General features: G+C 38.2%; 1 protein-coding gene across 1 annotated transcript in view; it reads right to left on the bottom strand.

The window, feature by feature from the left end:
• NAA15 (N-alpha-acetyltransferase 15, NatA auxiliary subunit) overlaps positions 1-14,449 on the bottom strand; it is a 39,390-nt gene continuing 24,941 nt past the window's right edge. Inside the window, exons 6-20 of the mRNA XM_063458442.1 lie at positions 12,960-13,113; positions 12,722-12,841; positions 11,801-11,896; positions 11,607-11,713; positions 10,434-10,506; positions 9,884-10,053; positions 7,408-7,560; positions 7,072-7,200; positions 6,098-6,311; positions 5,239-5,432; positions 4,212-4,320; positions 3,244-3,342; positions 2,143-2,286; positions 836-933; positions 1-318 (exon numbers count right to left, since the gene is read on the bottom strand). Coding sequence (XP_063314512.1) covers positions 118-318; positions 836-933; positions 2,143-2,286; positions 3,244-3,342; positions 4,212-4,320; positions 5,239-5,432; positions 6,098-6,311; positions 7,072-7,200; positions 7,408-7,560; positions 9,884-10,053; positions 10,434-10,506; positions 11,607-11,713; positions 11,801-11,896; positions 12,722-12,841; positions 12,960-13,113 — 2,061 coding nt within the window. The 3' untranslated portion in view covers positions 1-117. The remainder of the gene's footprint in view (positions 319-835; positions 934-2,142; positions 2,287-3,243; positions 3,343-4,211; positions 4,321-5,238; positions 5,433-6,097; positions 6,312-7,071; positions 7,201-7,407; positions 7,561-9,883; positions 10,054-10,433; positions 10,507-11,606; positions 11,714-11,800; positions 11,897-12,721; positions 12,842-12,959; positions 13,114-14,449) is intronic.

Raw genomic sequence — 14,449 nt, 5'->3', positions numbered from 1 at the left:
TTAAAGGCAACAATATTTTTACTCCTTTCATTCTCCATACAAGTTACAGAGCGATACAGCAGGTGCGTGACAAAAATATTAGATAGTTGATATGGTCCAATGTCGCTCATTAGAAGTTCACATTTCATTAGTCAGTTCTTCTGGTTCTGCCGAACTATCTCCATTGACTGTGATGCTGAAGTCCTCCTCATATCCAGGTGGCATGAATGCCAGAGCATAAGGATAAAGCTTGTGGCTGCTCACTCTGTAAGATTCAGCCACCTCTTTGCAGTCTCCTAAGCTGCCATCACGCAAGGCTTCTAATGTGTCTGTACAGATCTACAAGATACGAAACAAGTATTATGCTTAATACGATTTCCTTTTTTTTTTATTCCCCTAAATTTTCAAGAATACCAATTTGCCCTGGTCTGTGTGTGCAAAAGTGAAAGTATATCACATGCAAATAGGTAGCAACGTGATCATCTCAGAACAAAGCATTCTACGGATCAATATAAGTTTTATTCTAGTAAATGTGCTGTTTGTGTCACAAAATAACTCAGACTGCACATATTCCTTCCTGAAGTCTAACGTGCAATCTAGGCTCAGGAAGGTACTTACTGTGTTCAAAGTCAATGTTATTTTTTTAAAGAAATGTCAGAAATATTCCTTGGCACATTTTTTTCTAAAAACAGGCAAATTCTTACTGATTTTTCATGGTAAGACAGCTGTCAAGACAGCCCTGCTCTTTTTCCTTTAACAGATCACCACATTTTTAAAGTAAGCATAGCCATGCACACCACTAACCATTTAAATAACGTTCATAGTAATAATTAAATAAAACCTAGAAAGCATTTACCTGGAGACTTCTATTATTTAAGGTTGCATCAAGTGCTGTAGCCAGCTCTACCGCTCGTTTCTGACTGGATGTATCCATGTAGTACATCATTTTGGCAGCTTTAAAAAGAATATTGCAACATGTTTAGACATAAAAGAACAGTTAAATAATTGCCCCTTAAAATAAGTAAATTACCATTATCATTGTGGTCATATGGTGCCATGAGTCTTTGGACACATCCTTTTTAATCATTTGAGTGGTTTGACAAACATCAGTTCTCCTGGCATCAAAAGCACAACAATGCTGCAACAGTGGGAAAACCCACCTGACCCCATCATAGCTGCCCATGAATGGATGGCTTAGGATGGATGATGCAGAAGTGAAGCTTCCACATGTGTGCACTGTTCTTGTCCATGCACTTAACAAAAAAAAACACAAGGACAACATCCATTCATTCACTGCACTATGAACATTACAATGAACTGTGGGAGTATATAAAACTAGTGTTGTGGCGCTTAATGTCGTGGTTCTGGTGTCTATAGCCTGTCCATGCAGACTGAGGAAAGGATATGCTGCCTTTTCATAGAAAAGGCACTATTTACATTTCTGGTTAGTAACACCTCTAATAGCAGTCACTCAGATGGGCACTAGAGCTGCGTCCTGGGTCATTGCTGCACATTATGTTCAGTGTCTCGCAGAGACACTGTTCCCATAGAGATGCATTGATTCAAGGCATCTCAATGAAGAGATGCCAATAGGTGCAGAGCTGTGCTGCGCAAGCGCAATAGCCTCCCAATGGGAAAGCATTGGATTGGCTGGGATCATCAAGATTGATGCATGTAAGCTCATTGAGCATGACTCAGCAGACTGCTTGTGTTTCCTGACATGTGATAGCCTGATCCGAGGAAAGTTCAGTGTCTGCATGCAGAGGGACGAGATACTGAATCACAGGATGCTCGTGAACAGCAGATCTGAGTTGAGCAGATCATATTATGCCTCCATCAACTCTGAAGTCCCTCTGGTTCACTCTGAGTGACTGCAACTGGAGGGGTTTCTAGCTTTCAATGTAAACACTGTATTTTCTCCGAAAATACAGTGTTTACATGAGAAAGGCTGCAGGGAGCTATAGTTCTCACCTGAACAACCTCATTAAGCTGAAGTTGTTCAGGTGACTATAGTGTCCCTTTAAATACATTTTTAGTTCACAGAGAGGGGTGCTGGACACCTAAACAACCATTCCTGCACTATAAGGTTTCTCCTTAATACTTACCAAGTATGAGCACTATCATTGAAGGACCCATGTATTCACACAAAGTCCCTAATTTTACCTGCTAATCTATGTGGTATTGAGTTGATATTTTCTTTCAGGAAAGAGTTGTTAAAATTTGTGGGACTTGTTTCTCCAAAAAGCCTCTTCATTTCTTGCTTTAATACTGTTCTAAGCGACTCATTTAGTTCTTTGCTCTCAGATACTGAAAGATAACAAAATACCAGAAAAAAATAAATAAATCATTGCAGTTATCAAGGTTTAGCAGGTTTGTACAACTTTATTTAAAACCTAGGTGAAGTGAATTTCACACTACAAGGTAAATTAAGCAGAGTACATATAACCTGAAAACATTCAAAAAGACTCAACCTGCATGAGAAATGAGATCTCTACAATTTGTATTTGGTACAGACATGCACATCAGCAGTGTAGTGCAGTGAATGCTAAAAGGTAGATATCATTAAGTATTTTATATAGAGATTACAATTTTTTGGAAGGAAGCCAATTACAGATGCACTGTGTGTGGCTCTAATTGCCAATATAATGCACACTGATTGTTAACTGCATCAGTACAAAGGCTAGAAGGGGAGTTGTCTACAACTACAGGGTTAGTATACCTTTTGTATACTTACTTTTTGGGTTTATATATAGTGAGCACTTTTAGTGCATGGGTTTCACGTGGCTTTATATGTAGTGTATACTTCTGCATGTCTGCACTTTATAGTTTGTGTGTTAATTAAGCTCTCATTTGAATAAACACTTTGTTTCTATGGAATATTGTAATATATTGCATTAGTCGCTTATATCTAGGATAGCCATTTGCCCATCCACCAATGCTTAAACTCCCTCACTGTGTTAACCTCTACCACTTTAGCTGGAAGGCTAAGCCTGCAAATAACATATGATAAAAGATAGGAAGGGGGTAAATATGGGATGCAGGGAAATTTAAAGGAGAATAGTAATAAAAAAGTAAAAAATTGGTAGATAAAAAAAGAAAAAAAAAAAAAAAACTAGTGTATTAAAAGATTTGTGGCTTCAAAAATGAGACCAAGTAAAGGTAGACCGAAATTAGGAAAAAATATATAGGCAAACAGCCTACAATCAGGTGCAGAAAATAATAAATACTTGTTCTAGATTCTGCATGCAGAATGTCCAGACCTACCTGCACAAAAGAAGCGAATGAGACACTCATGAAGCCACGGGTGACGAGAGTCCAAAGCAAACGCCCTCTTCACAGACTGCAACATTAAGAGGAACTTTTCTGAAGAAGAAAAAAAAGATACATGCAATTATGCAATCAAACTTTGTGTCCTAAGTGAGCAGGCGCGTTATCTACTGAAGTTACATATTCCATTAATTGTTTAAGTAGTCTGAATTAATCTAAAACACACCTTCAATAGTGGGAGGAGGGGGACTGCAAATGTGCTTTAGCATTTGCTATTGCCCTTTAAGTATGCAGGCAGTCTGAAAAGCAGAGATCAGTGGATTATAATTTAGTTCAAAAGTATGGATTAATACAAATCAAATGGGAAAGAAAAGCTATTGTCTCCCTTAACCCCTTAACCCCATTAAGGACCAAACTTCTGGAATAAAAGGGAATCATGACGTGTCGCACACGTCATGTGTCCTTAAGGGGTTAAGGACACATGACATGTGTGACATGTGATGATTCCCTTTTATTCCAGAAGTTTGGTCCTCAAGGGGTTAAAGGACCACTATAGTGCCAGGAAAACTTGTTTTCCTGGCACTATGTAGTCCTTAGGTCCCCCCTCCCGCTGGGCTGAAGGGGTTAAAACCCCTTCAGCCACTTACCTTTCTCCAGCACCGGTGACCTCTGCCTCCTCCTGCCGACGTCCGCGCCGCATGTGCGGCAAGAGCCGGGAGTGCATTCAAACCGCCCATAGGAAAGCATTACTCAATGATTTTCACAGTGAGAATCACGGAAGCGCCTCTAGCAGCTGTCAGTGAGACAGCCACTAGAGGCTGGATTAACCCTAATGTAAACAGTTTCTCTGAAACTGCTATGTTTGCATCTGCAGGGTTAAAACTAGAGGGACCTGGCACCCAGACCACTTCATTGAGCTGAAGTGGTCTGGGTGCCTATAGTGGTCCTTTAAGTGGCTTACATACCTTTTCTGTAGTAAATTTCAAAGGCATAAAGATGTGTTTCTATTTTGTTCTTGACCAAATTTTTCAGAGGCATTAAAAATTTAATAGCTTCTTCCAATGGACTGTCAATCTATAAAGAAAAATATAATGACAAAAACAATTAAAGGGGACTTCAGGGACCAATGCACATTTGTTATATTATTTACGAAAGGTTACAGTTATGTTGGATGTGTTTTTATTATTCTTCAAAAGTTTCTTTGTTCAAAATCTCCCCTCACCATCTCCTGCCCTTCCTCCTACCCTTTTGCTCTGGGAATTGTCAGAAAACAGAAATATATACCAACATCCAAACTACAATTCTCAACCCATAAATAACAATAAAGAAGTTCAGCAGTGCTATATAGAATAATAAGTAAGCATCAACACTAGCTGAGCCACTTTCAGATTTTGTGGAAGCTGCACAGGTTGAGAATTTACAGAAAATGAAGAGACTTCAAAATGTGTATCTATTATCTTCAGTATTTTGACAAAAGTGAACTCAAAGAGATTTGAAATTTAGGGTCAAAATAAGTTGATTATTTCTTAGAGATGGACTTAACCCTGGACTATCCATTAATGATGATGGAAAACTGAACATAATGCAAGTTTGCTACTGTTTTCTTTTCTTTTTTTTTTTTTTTTTTTAAATACTGTAGCTTTATAAGTGGTTAGGATAATGTAGGCAACTTTTAGATTATTTCTACAAGGTTTTTGGGACATGTTGAGGAAATAAAGATAACACAGACTTTGCGCCCATAAGGTATATTAAATCTATAAGCAAAATAACTTTGGTATGGCTTACAAAAAATTAGCCATTTTTTTCCAACTAACTTTGAACACACGGTTATACAGGTTATGTGACACGTGCTGCCTGCCTATTCAGGTTTATGCTCCATCTTTCAAAGACAGATTCATTGTAAGGAGTTAGTTTACAAAGTGGATTGCACAGATCACCAGCCAGCGTACGTCCGTCCGTCCGTCCGTACAATGTGTACACGTACACACACACCTTAGCCAGTTTGTCAGGAATTAGCTCTTCTTTAGGACCTCCAATTTCCTCATCATCGTCCTCCTTTTTCTTTTTCTGATTTCGTTGTTGTTTCTCTTTCTCTGCATTTTTCTTCTCTTCCTCTAATTGCGCTTTCTTCTGTGCTCTCCGCTGCTTGTTGCGTAGTTTCTTTAACTCCTTGTCAGACATATTTGCTACAAAGCAACATATTTGATAGATAAAAATGGTGGTGTTTTCCATAAATCAGGGAGGGAGGACATTATGATAGATGGTAGCGACTCTAGGAATAGTAAGGGGGGGATGGGTGGATGCTCTTAGCAATGCCTATGGCAACAACTACTGTGTTTACAACCAAACAAACACATTTTAAATTCACGAGAGTCTGAGGGAGGGTGAAAACCATACTTTTATGGGATCAGTTAAGCTTTCACTATAATAAATAGCCCCACCCTTTCATGACATATTTAACAAGCTGTTTAATAGACTCCTGTATTGCTTGAAACCATTATGTTTCCAAAGAATGCATTGTAACACCTGCACTTTTAAGGCGTTGCATTTTCAGAACTTAAAATGTCCACAAAGCAAATAGGAGCAAGGATTACATAAAGATACATCTATGCTTGCCTCACTGAACTGAAGTTTATAGCAGCTTGTATTTAGAAAGCTTCTTGAAGTGTTTCATGGCTGTTGTATGAATGCCATTGGGTAACATTTTGGGATCTGATAATGTGATTATTGGATTTATGCATGATACTAATGGAATGTATTAACGTTACAATTAACCAGAAAAAAAAATAAAGTTTTGTAAACTGGAGAACATAAAATTGATGCAACATATGCCTTTTTAAAATGTCAATACCTGTATCTGCTTCATGTTCCTTATTTTCATCTGTTAAGGGATTATCATGTAGTTTCAGGTAAATTTCTATAGCTATCCGTGCAGCTTTGAAGTAAAATGGATGTTGTCTAAGAACATCTTCTAATTTTAGCAAGTCCACGTATGACCTGAGTGTAATTTTCCTCATACAGTATGTGTGGAAGTCAAACTGATCATCTGTAATCTCCACAAAATGCTAAAAAAAATGTGCAGGAAGAAAAAAAAAAAAAAAAAATAAGCACAGAGGAAAACTAAAACAAATAACGCAAACCGTACTTATTGAATTATAAATCCAGTCTTTATTATATACAAGTTTAATGAATAGGCGCAATAGGAATTAGTGGATTGCATTGGGTTCATTATACCGGGGTAAAAATAAATGAAAAATTAAAATGTAAGTTTTGAAATACTTGCCTGACCAAAAACTTACTCCCCATTATAAACTCCACAAATCACTACTACTTTTTTATTCACTTTTTTAAATTACTTTTTAATCATGGCTTTCTTTTATTCATGAAGTATTTTAGGCTTGAAATATCAGCGAGATTGTAATTGTATAGGATTAAACACTTTGGGCATTATAATTACTTAATCTCAATGAAGTGCCTCTAGAGCAGTCTTAATGTCCTTTGTTAAAACGCATTGGAACGGTTTAACACAGAAGCATTGTCCCCAGGGAATCATCACACGGTCTCTCTTCTGGTGCTTGGCTAGAATAGAAGCATTCCCTAGAGCAGAAAATGGGAGGCAAAGATATGCAGAGACAGTCAGCTGACATTCTCAGCCTATCAGTGGCCACTTTTTAAAAATGTACTTGTGATGGGCGGCCAAGGATAGAAGAAATTATGGAAGAAACCCGATGACGTTTCTCAGAAAGCACATTTCTAAACCGTCTTACTATAATAATTCAAGTAACTCCAATATCCCACTACAACTATTGTTTGTTGAATACTTACCCTTTCAATTTCATGGCATTTTTTTAGTGCATCTCCGTATTTATTCATGGACTTGTAGGCCTGGGCACACTCTGTCTGAAACCACATGCACTGCATCTCATTTAGGTTCTCCACAGCAGAAGTGCCTTCCTGAAAAATCAATTCAAACGGTTAGGCATGTAAAGCTCCTTTTATCTTTATCACTTTTATTGAATTGGTTATGCTGAGCTCACACTGATCATATTCATATAAAAAAAATATGTAAAAATGGTGTGGAAAAGCAAAGTGTGATGTAAAATTTGTTAAAGGCAAAATAAAATGAACAGCTCTTATATCTAAAACAATATATAAACTAACCCTTGTAAACTTTGAGCACATTTCCTCAGCCTCTTTGATCAGGTTTGCTTTTAACATGTATTTTGCACATTTGGAGTTGATGAATCTGTCTGCTGTGTCGAGAGCCTGGGCCTCATCCATCCAACGTGCGGCTTCTTTTATATTACCAGCATGCTGAAAATAAATAAAATTATAAAATACAATCAAGTTATTTAATTCATTCACTAGGGATAACTTCGCATCATGAGACAGTCTATAAACACTGACTTTGCTACAACTTGCCTCACTAGTTTGTAAGAAGTGTAAATTTCTTTACATGTAAATTGTTAATATTCTTTACTTTGAGAATAGTATCACTAGCTTTTCTTGGGCGAATAACAATATTCTTCCATTATCTTTTTTCATAAACATAACATTGGATAAACATTGTATTACACATAAGAAAATATTTAGAGGAGTGAGGTAAGCAGATCAAAGCGAATAACTAGTCACATGTAGGTCGATTAACCTTTGCAAGTGACTTCATTCATGTTTATTGAGATTCTCAATGCAAATCAAAGAACAGCAGTGCTACATAAGTACATAAACACCTGCAGTGGGTACACATTAACCCCTTAACGTCCTTACGGCGTTCTATGCCGTCCCCATTATAATGGGCTTTAAAGCCGCTGCGGCGGCATAGAACACCATAACGGCTTTCTACCCCAGGAGCTCCGCGATACAGTATTTACCTCCACCGCGATCCGCTTCGGGAGGACTGTCTGACAGGCCAGGCAGCCCTCCCCGGGGGCCATGTGATCGCTCTCAAAGAGCGATCACATGGCCGCAATAGCTGGCTGTGGATCTGCCAGCAGAGGGACTGTCTGGGCTCTCAGACAGCCCCCTGCTGGTGGGTAGTATAAAAAAAATAATTATTATTAAACATGTAAAATAAATTAAGTGTTTTATATATACATACATACATATATATATATATATATAACGTCATACGTAGTGTATTTTAATATTAATATAAGTACATATAAAAAATACTTAGAACGAAGTTACATATAAGATATATATATATATATATATATATAACAAAATACACTTGTGCAGAGAATTTAATCTCATAACTTTCCAAAGCACCATAAAACCTGTACATGGGGGGTACTGTTTTACTCGGGAGACTTCGTTGAACACAAATATTAGTGTTTCAAAATGGTAAATTGTATCAAAACAATGACATTTTCAGAAAAAGTGACTTTTCTGCATTTTTCACACATGAACGGCACTTTTAGACTATATTATCATTGTTAAACGTTTTACTGTTTTAAAACACTAATGTTTGTTTTCAGTGAAGTCTCCCAAGTATAACAGTACCCACCATGTACGGGTTTTATGGTGTTTTGGGAAGTTACAGGGTCAAATATAGCGTTACATTTTTCTGTTTTTTCACATTGAAATTCGCCAGATTGGTTATGTTGCCTTTGAGACCGTATGGTAGCGCAGGAATGAGAATTACCCCCATGATGGCATACCATTTGCAAAAGTAGGCAACCCAAGGTATTGCAAGTGGGGTATGTCCAGTCCTTTTTAGTAGCCACTTGGTCACAAACAATGGCCAAATATTTATTTTTTGCTTTTTTTCACAAAAAAACAAATATGAACGCCAACAGTGTTTGTGACTAAGACTGGACATACCTCACTTGTAATACCATGGGTTGTGTACTTTTGCAAATGGTATGCCATCATAGGGGTAATTCTCATTCCTGGGCTACCACACTGTCTCAAAGGTAACATTACTAACCTGGCAAATTTAAATGTGAATTTTTTTTTTTTTAATTTTACTGTGCTATATTTGACCCTGTAACTTTCAAAAACACCATAAAACCTGTACACAGGGGGTACTGTTGTACTTGTGAGATATTGCTAAATACAAATATGTGCATTTTATTGCAGTAAAAACCAACAGTATTATGACATTTACAGCTAAAATGTCAAGTGGAACTACACTTTTTTTTTTTTTTTTTTAAATCTTAATTTCTCAGTTTATTTTAATTTTATTCATAATAATACAGGTTTCATATATAACTAGTTCATGAGAAATTAAAGCCCTGTTTCTCCTGAACAAAATGATATGATATATAATAAGTGTGGGTGCACTTAATATGAAAGAGGTGAATTATGGTTGAACAGACATATAGAGCAAATGCCAGTTTTTGTTTACATTTTGATCAGAATGTTTACTATTGACTCCGTCCTGAAGGGGATAATATATAGAACATTTAGAGTGCTCCAATTAAACAAAACCATTCGACACAATGGCTGAAAGATTTAAGCCTTCCCCTTGCTTCTGTAGACATAATTTCAGAAGATTGCAGGGTTTTGCGCCAAAAGAAGGATATTGAATTAAAATGTTTGCTTTTTTATGTTTGAGCACTCATACCCTCTTTATTATTATATCCTATGGATCCATGTAGAGGTACACAGATGTCAACAATTATGCAAACTGTACCTTGTAGATTTTAGCTTTCACTAAGAAGAGCTCAATCAGAGTTGGTGTACTGTCAATAGCTGCATTAATATATTCCAGAGCTAAAGATGGTTGGCCAATTTTGTCATAGTGCTGTGCCAGGTAGTACTGCACCCAGAGCAAAGTCGTTGGCGGTTCTTCTTTGCCATCGTCTACAAAAAGAAGATGAAATGATTTTTGATTACACAAAAGGTTGCAAAAAGTATACTATCATACTGCTACGTAATTACATTGTTAAGGTATATTAAATCTATAAGCAAAATACTTTTTGTAAGCTATACCAAAGTTAACAGATTTATTTTTCAACTGACTTTGAACACACTGTTATACGGGTAATGTGCTGCCTATTCAGGTCTATGCTCCATTGTTCAATGACAGATTCATTGTTAGGCAAGATGCATGAACCTGCAACCATAATATACAATTTGTGATCGATAATCACACTACATGGGATGCAAATGCTTACATATGTATGGCAATCAACTAATCGTTCAGTATAGGAGAATATAATATTTTTCATCAAAGCGCTCACCATTAATGTTAAATAACCGGCAGCTCTTCAAAGATGTATCATAACCAACTACAAGATCTTCAATAATCTCCACCTAATAAAGACGAGAAAATTAAAATGCAAAAAAAACAAAAAAATTAATTTCCCACTAGGCAGATAAACTCACCCGATAAACTGTTTCAAACAAAGCATGCAAAAGAAAAATATGGATACGAGGGCAGACAGAGATGCAATGTAATCATTAGAGTTCTCTGGAACTGTAATGTTTTACATTGTAGCACTAGGTTCAAAAGTGGCACAGCACCCAGACCACCTCAATGAGCTGAAGTGGTCTGGGTGCCTACAGTATCCTTTTAAAAATGTACCATGAACACAATGACTTCTGGATTAAAGAGGCTTAACTGAGTCATTAAAATCCAGGTGTAAAATTGGGATTTTCACTTTGCAATTAATTAAAACTAAGGAGTCAATATGGGTAGTATGAATATTGTATATTTCTCTATTAAAGCTAGACATTTATAATATAGTGATAGGTGTGTCTTGAAAATTGTTCTCTCAATATACATTTTGTACATTGGAACAAAAAAGTTACTGAATCTTTGCTCTAGTGGCAAACATCAATTACCTATGATATGTTATACAAACTAAGGAAAGGTTTTCAGGATTTTCTCTCTTGTACAGTAATCTACACACTATGATCACCAACATAATGCTTTTATATATAGAATTAATTAACCTGATTGTTATATAGTGCTAGGACTGCTTAACCCCTTAAGGACACATGACATGTGTGACATGTCATGATTCCCTTTTATTCCAGAAGTTTGGTCCTTAAGGGGTTAAAATCACTTTATACGATTTACAGTTGTAAGAGCACAATTACATTTATACTCTGCTGGAGAATGCATTCACTACAGCTCAGTGAACATACTTTTGAGGTTATATTCACTTCTACTATTTATACTACAACAGTCAGTTGTCCATATGCACTATAGCACAATCACTGTCTTTCTAAGATGAAGTGTGCAAAAACACACAAACAATATTCCACAAAATCTAAGCAGTTTTGTGTGTGTGTGTTTTTGCACACTTCATCTTAAAAAGACAGTGATTGCTTCTTTTCCTACAAAAAAATAAAAAATCAACTATGAATCATTCTAATAGATATTAAACAAAGAGATTGCACATGTTTACCTTTTCTTTGTCGTTGTATAATGATCTCAAAGTATTGAAAACAGGTGGACATCCTTTGCTAAAATTCATCCGCAGATATTTGTCCAGACACTCTCTAAATTTTACACCTGAGAAGAGAAAATGCCCCCAAAGTAAGGAACAAACTTCCAAGATTGGGCACGCATATGACTTAAAGACCGTTCCATTTTACATACCAGTTAAAAAGTTTAAGGGCAGTCTTCTTGGCACCAATCCTCTTGGGTATTTAGTCCAGCTCTCCTCATAGATCTTCAGTCTTTCGTCCATGCTGGCTACAGTGATCAAGAAAGAGGTTTATATCAGTAGATGCTTGCAAGGTTAAAGGAACACCATAGGGTCAGGAACACAAAAATGTATTCCTTACCCTATAGTCTTAAAAACACCACCTAAAATCTTACTTGTATCCAAGTCTGCTGCTGCTGATTCTGCCCCTGATCTGCCTGCTTGGTTGACATCATCAGAAGTGATTATCTCAGCCAATCACAATGCTTTCCCCTAAAATTGGCTGAGACCGTCAAGTATGCAGATCAGGGGAAGAGCCAGCACAAGTCAAACACAGTCCTGGCCAATCAGCATCTCCTCATGGAGATGAATTGAATAAATACATCTCTATGAGGAAAGTTCAGTGTCTGCATGCAGAGGGTAGAGACACGGAATGGCAGGAAGCACCTCTAGTAGCTATACGAGGAGTGGCCAGTGGAGGTATACCTAGGCTGTAATGTAAACACTGCATTTTCTCTGCAAAAAATAAAAATAATAAAAAAAGTGTTTACTGCAAAAAGCCTGAAGGGAACGATGCTACTCACCAGAACAAATACAATAAGCTGAAGATGTTTTGGTGTCTATAGTGTTCCTTTAAAAACATTTCACAGATAACCATATATTACCCATACATTAGTGTAATGAGGTGAATTTCTAAAAATTTTAAGAGTGTTCATTTATTCTGTTGTTCCTCTTTAAATGTTCATGTTGTAAAAAAGTATCAGCAATGAACACTTTAGTTAAGATATCTTACTATAGTACATTAGGATAATGTATTGTAGATAAATAGGCTGGTAAAAAATTTATGATAAGGCAATGATGAAATTAACACTTACTAGGTTTAAGGGCGTTTTCTAAGCCTTTGTAATATGCCCAGTTCTCAGGACTTCGTTCCTGCAGCGCCCTGTACACCTCTGTAGCCTCATCCAACCTTCCCAATCGTAGTAGCAAATCTCCTACAAAAGCAGAATGTTATTTAGAACTACAATCTTGGTGTCGTTAGAATATCAGAGAAGCAAAATAAGTTTCTGACAAGTTGTATTACATGGAATTATGTTAAGATTCTATTGGTACCTTTAGTTTCTTCTACAGCTAATTTATCGCAGATCTGTTTCTCATATGTGCAGAGGTGATCTAGTGCCTCCTTAAAGAGACCTGCCTCTCGAAGGACTTGATTTTGATAAAGAAGCAGCTCGCTATATTCGTAATCCACCTTGTCTGGAGAGGTCTAAAATGAGTCAAGAAATATTGTCAATTACATGTTAAACACAGTTTCAACAGGTAACCTACTCAAACTTAATCAATACGCTTATTTCCTGAAAGAAAGCACGCCCAATACAGCAAGTCAAAGAGCAGGACTTATCTGCTGTGACACCGGGATGAATATGCTATGCCACAGACATCTAATATATAAGAAACTGCTAATATATAAGAAAAATAAATTCTACAGTAAATTACACATTTCTAATGCTATATGAATTTAGCAGGTTCTATTCTCAAGACAAAATTCCTGATCTGCAAATTAGCCACCATCTTTATTTAGGGAGAGTTTATTATGCATTTAAAAAATATAGGTATATGGGGGCGGGGCCTGACCGCTGAGCAGACCGGTCGCACTAAACAGGAGCTCCGTGAGAAACTCTGACTAAAAAGCGTTTTATTATCTTTATCTCACACTGAGCCCCTTAATCTGACACAGCAGAGCAACGGTGGCACCCGGGGACTTACCGGGCCGGTCCACCGGACTCAGAGAGGCACTCTGTAGCGGACACGGAACTGCGGCCTACACGGGCATACTGGCGTGGGAGAGGCGGCCGACCTCCCCGCCGACGGACCAGCGGGAATTTACTGCAACGCTCAAGACCCCGATCACCCCCCCCTTGCCGGTGAGGGATATCCCGGTACAAGCGATAGACCAAGCAACTAGCAAGTTGGCAGACCCCACATGGGGATGAAAAAGCAGTCGACCAAACGGGATCTACTGGGCCCAGCCAAAATGGCGGCAGAGACGCAGCCCAGGCCCAAGCACACACTACTTAAACCGCCTAAGCACGCGATGGAGTACATACATAGTTTGAGTAACTACCTGTGGGCAAGACTTAAGACCCAGAGACAGCGATACAAGATGGCCATGAGAGAGGTGACCGCATGGCTTCGACCAGCCACTCGGCGCAGCTTGCAGGGAAACCCCCTCCGTGACTCCAGAGCGGCCTTCAGGATGCAGCGAGGCCGACATCTAAAGCAACCCTATACTCGACCACGGGTGAGTCGCCTAAATCCCTCACAGGGACTCATCCCAGGGTTACCTCCACATCAACCCTCCCGCACGCATACAGCCCCTTCTATGAGACACCTCGCCGGAGGGCTCGATCGGAGCTGCTCCCCTCCAGCACGAAGTGGGACAGGGAGATCAGATTGGTCACTGTACCACCGCTGCAACCCTCCAAGCTACCTGATGGGGTCTGATCCACGTTGGAATCCTGCACCGTTGGGAAGATGCAGAGCGGAGACATCCCCAGCATGGCCCGCAAGAGGGGTCGGCTGACCGGCGCAGGAAGCAGCCG

Source organism: Pelobates fuscus, chromosome 6, assembly GCF_036172605.1.
Source record: "Pelobates fuscus isolate aPelFus1 chromosome 6, aPelFus1.pri, whole genome shotgun sequence".
NCBI lineage: Eukaryota > Metazoa > Chordata > Amphibia > Anura > Pelobatidae > Pelobates > Pelobates fuscus.
The sequence above is the reverse complement of the archived record's forward strand: the minus strand, read 5'-3'. Positions and strand labels throughout refer to the sequence as shown.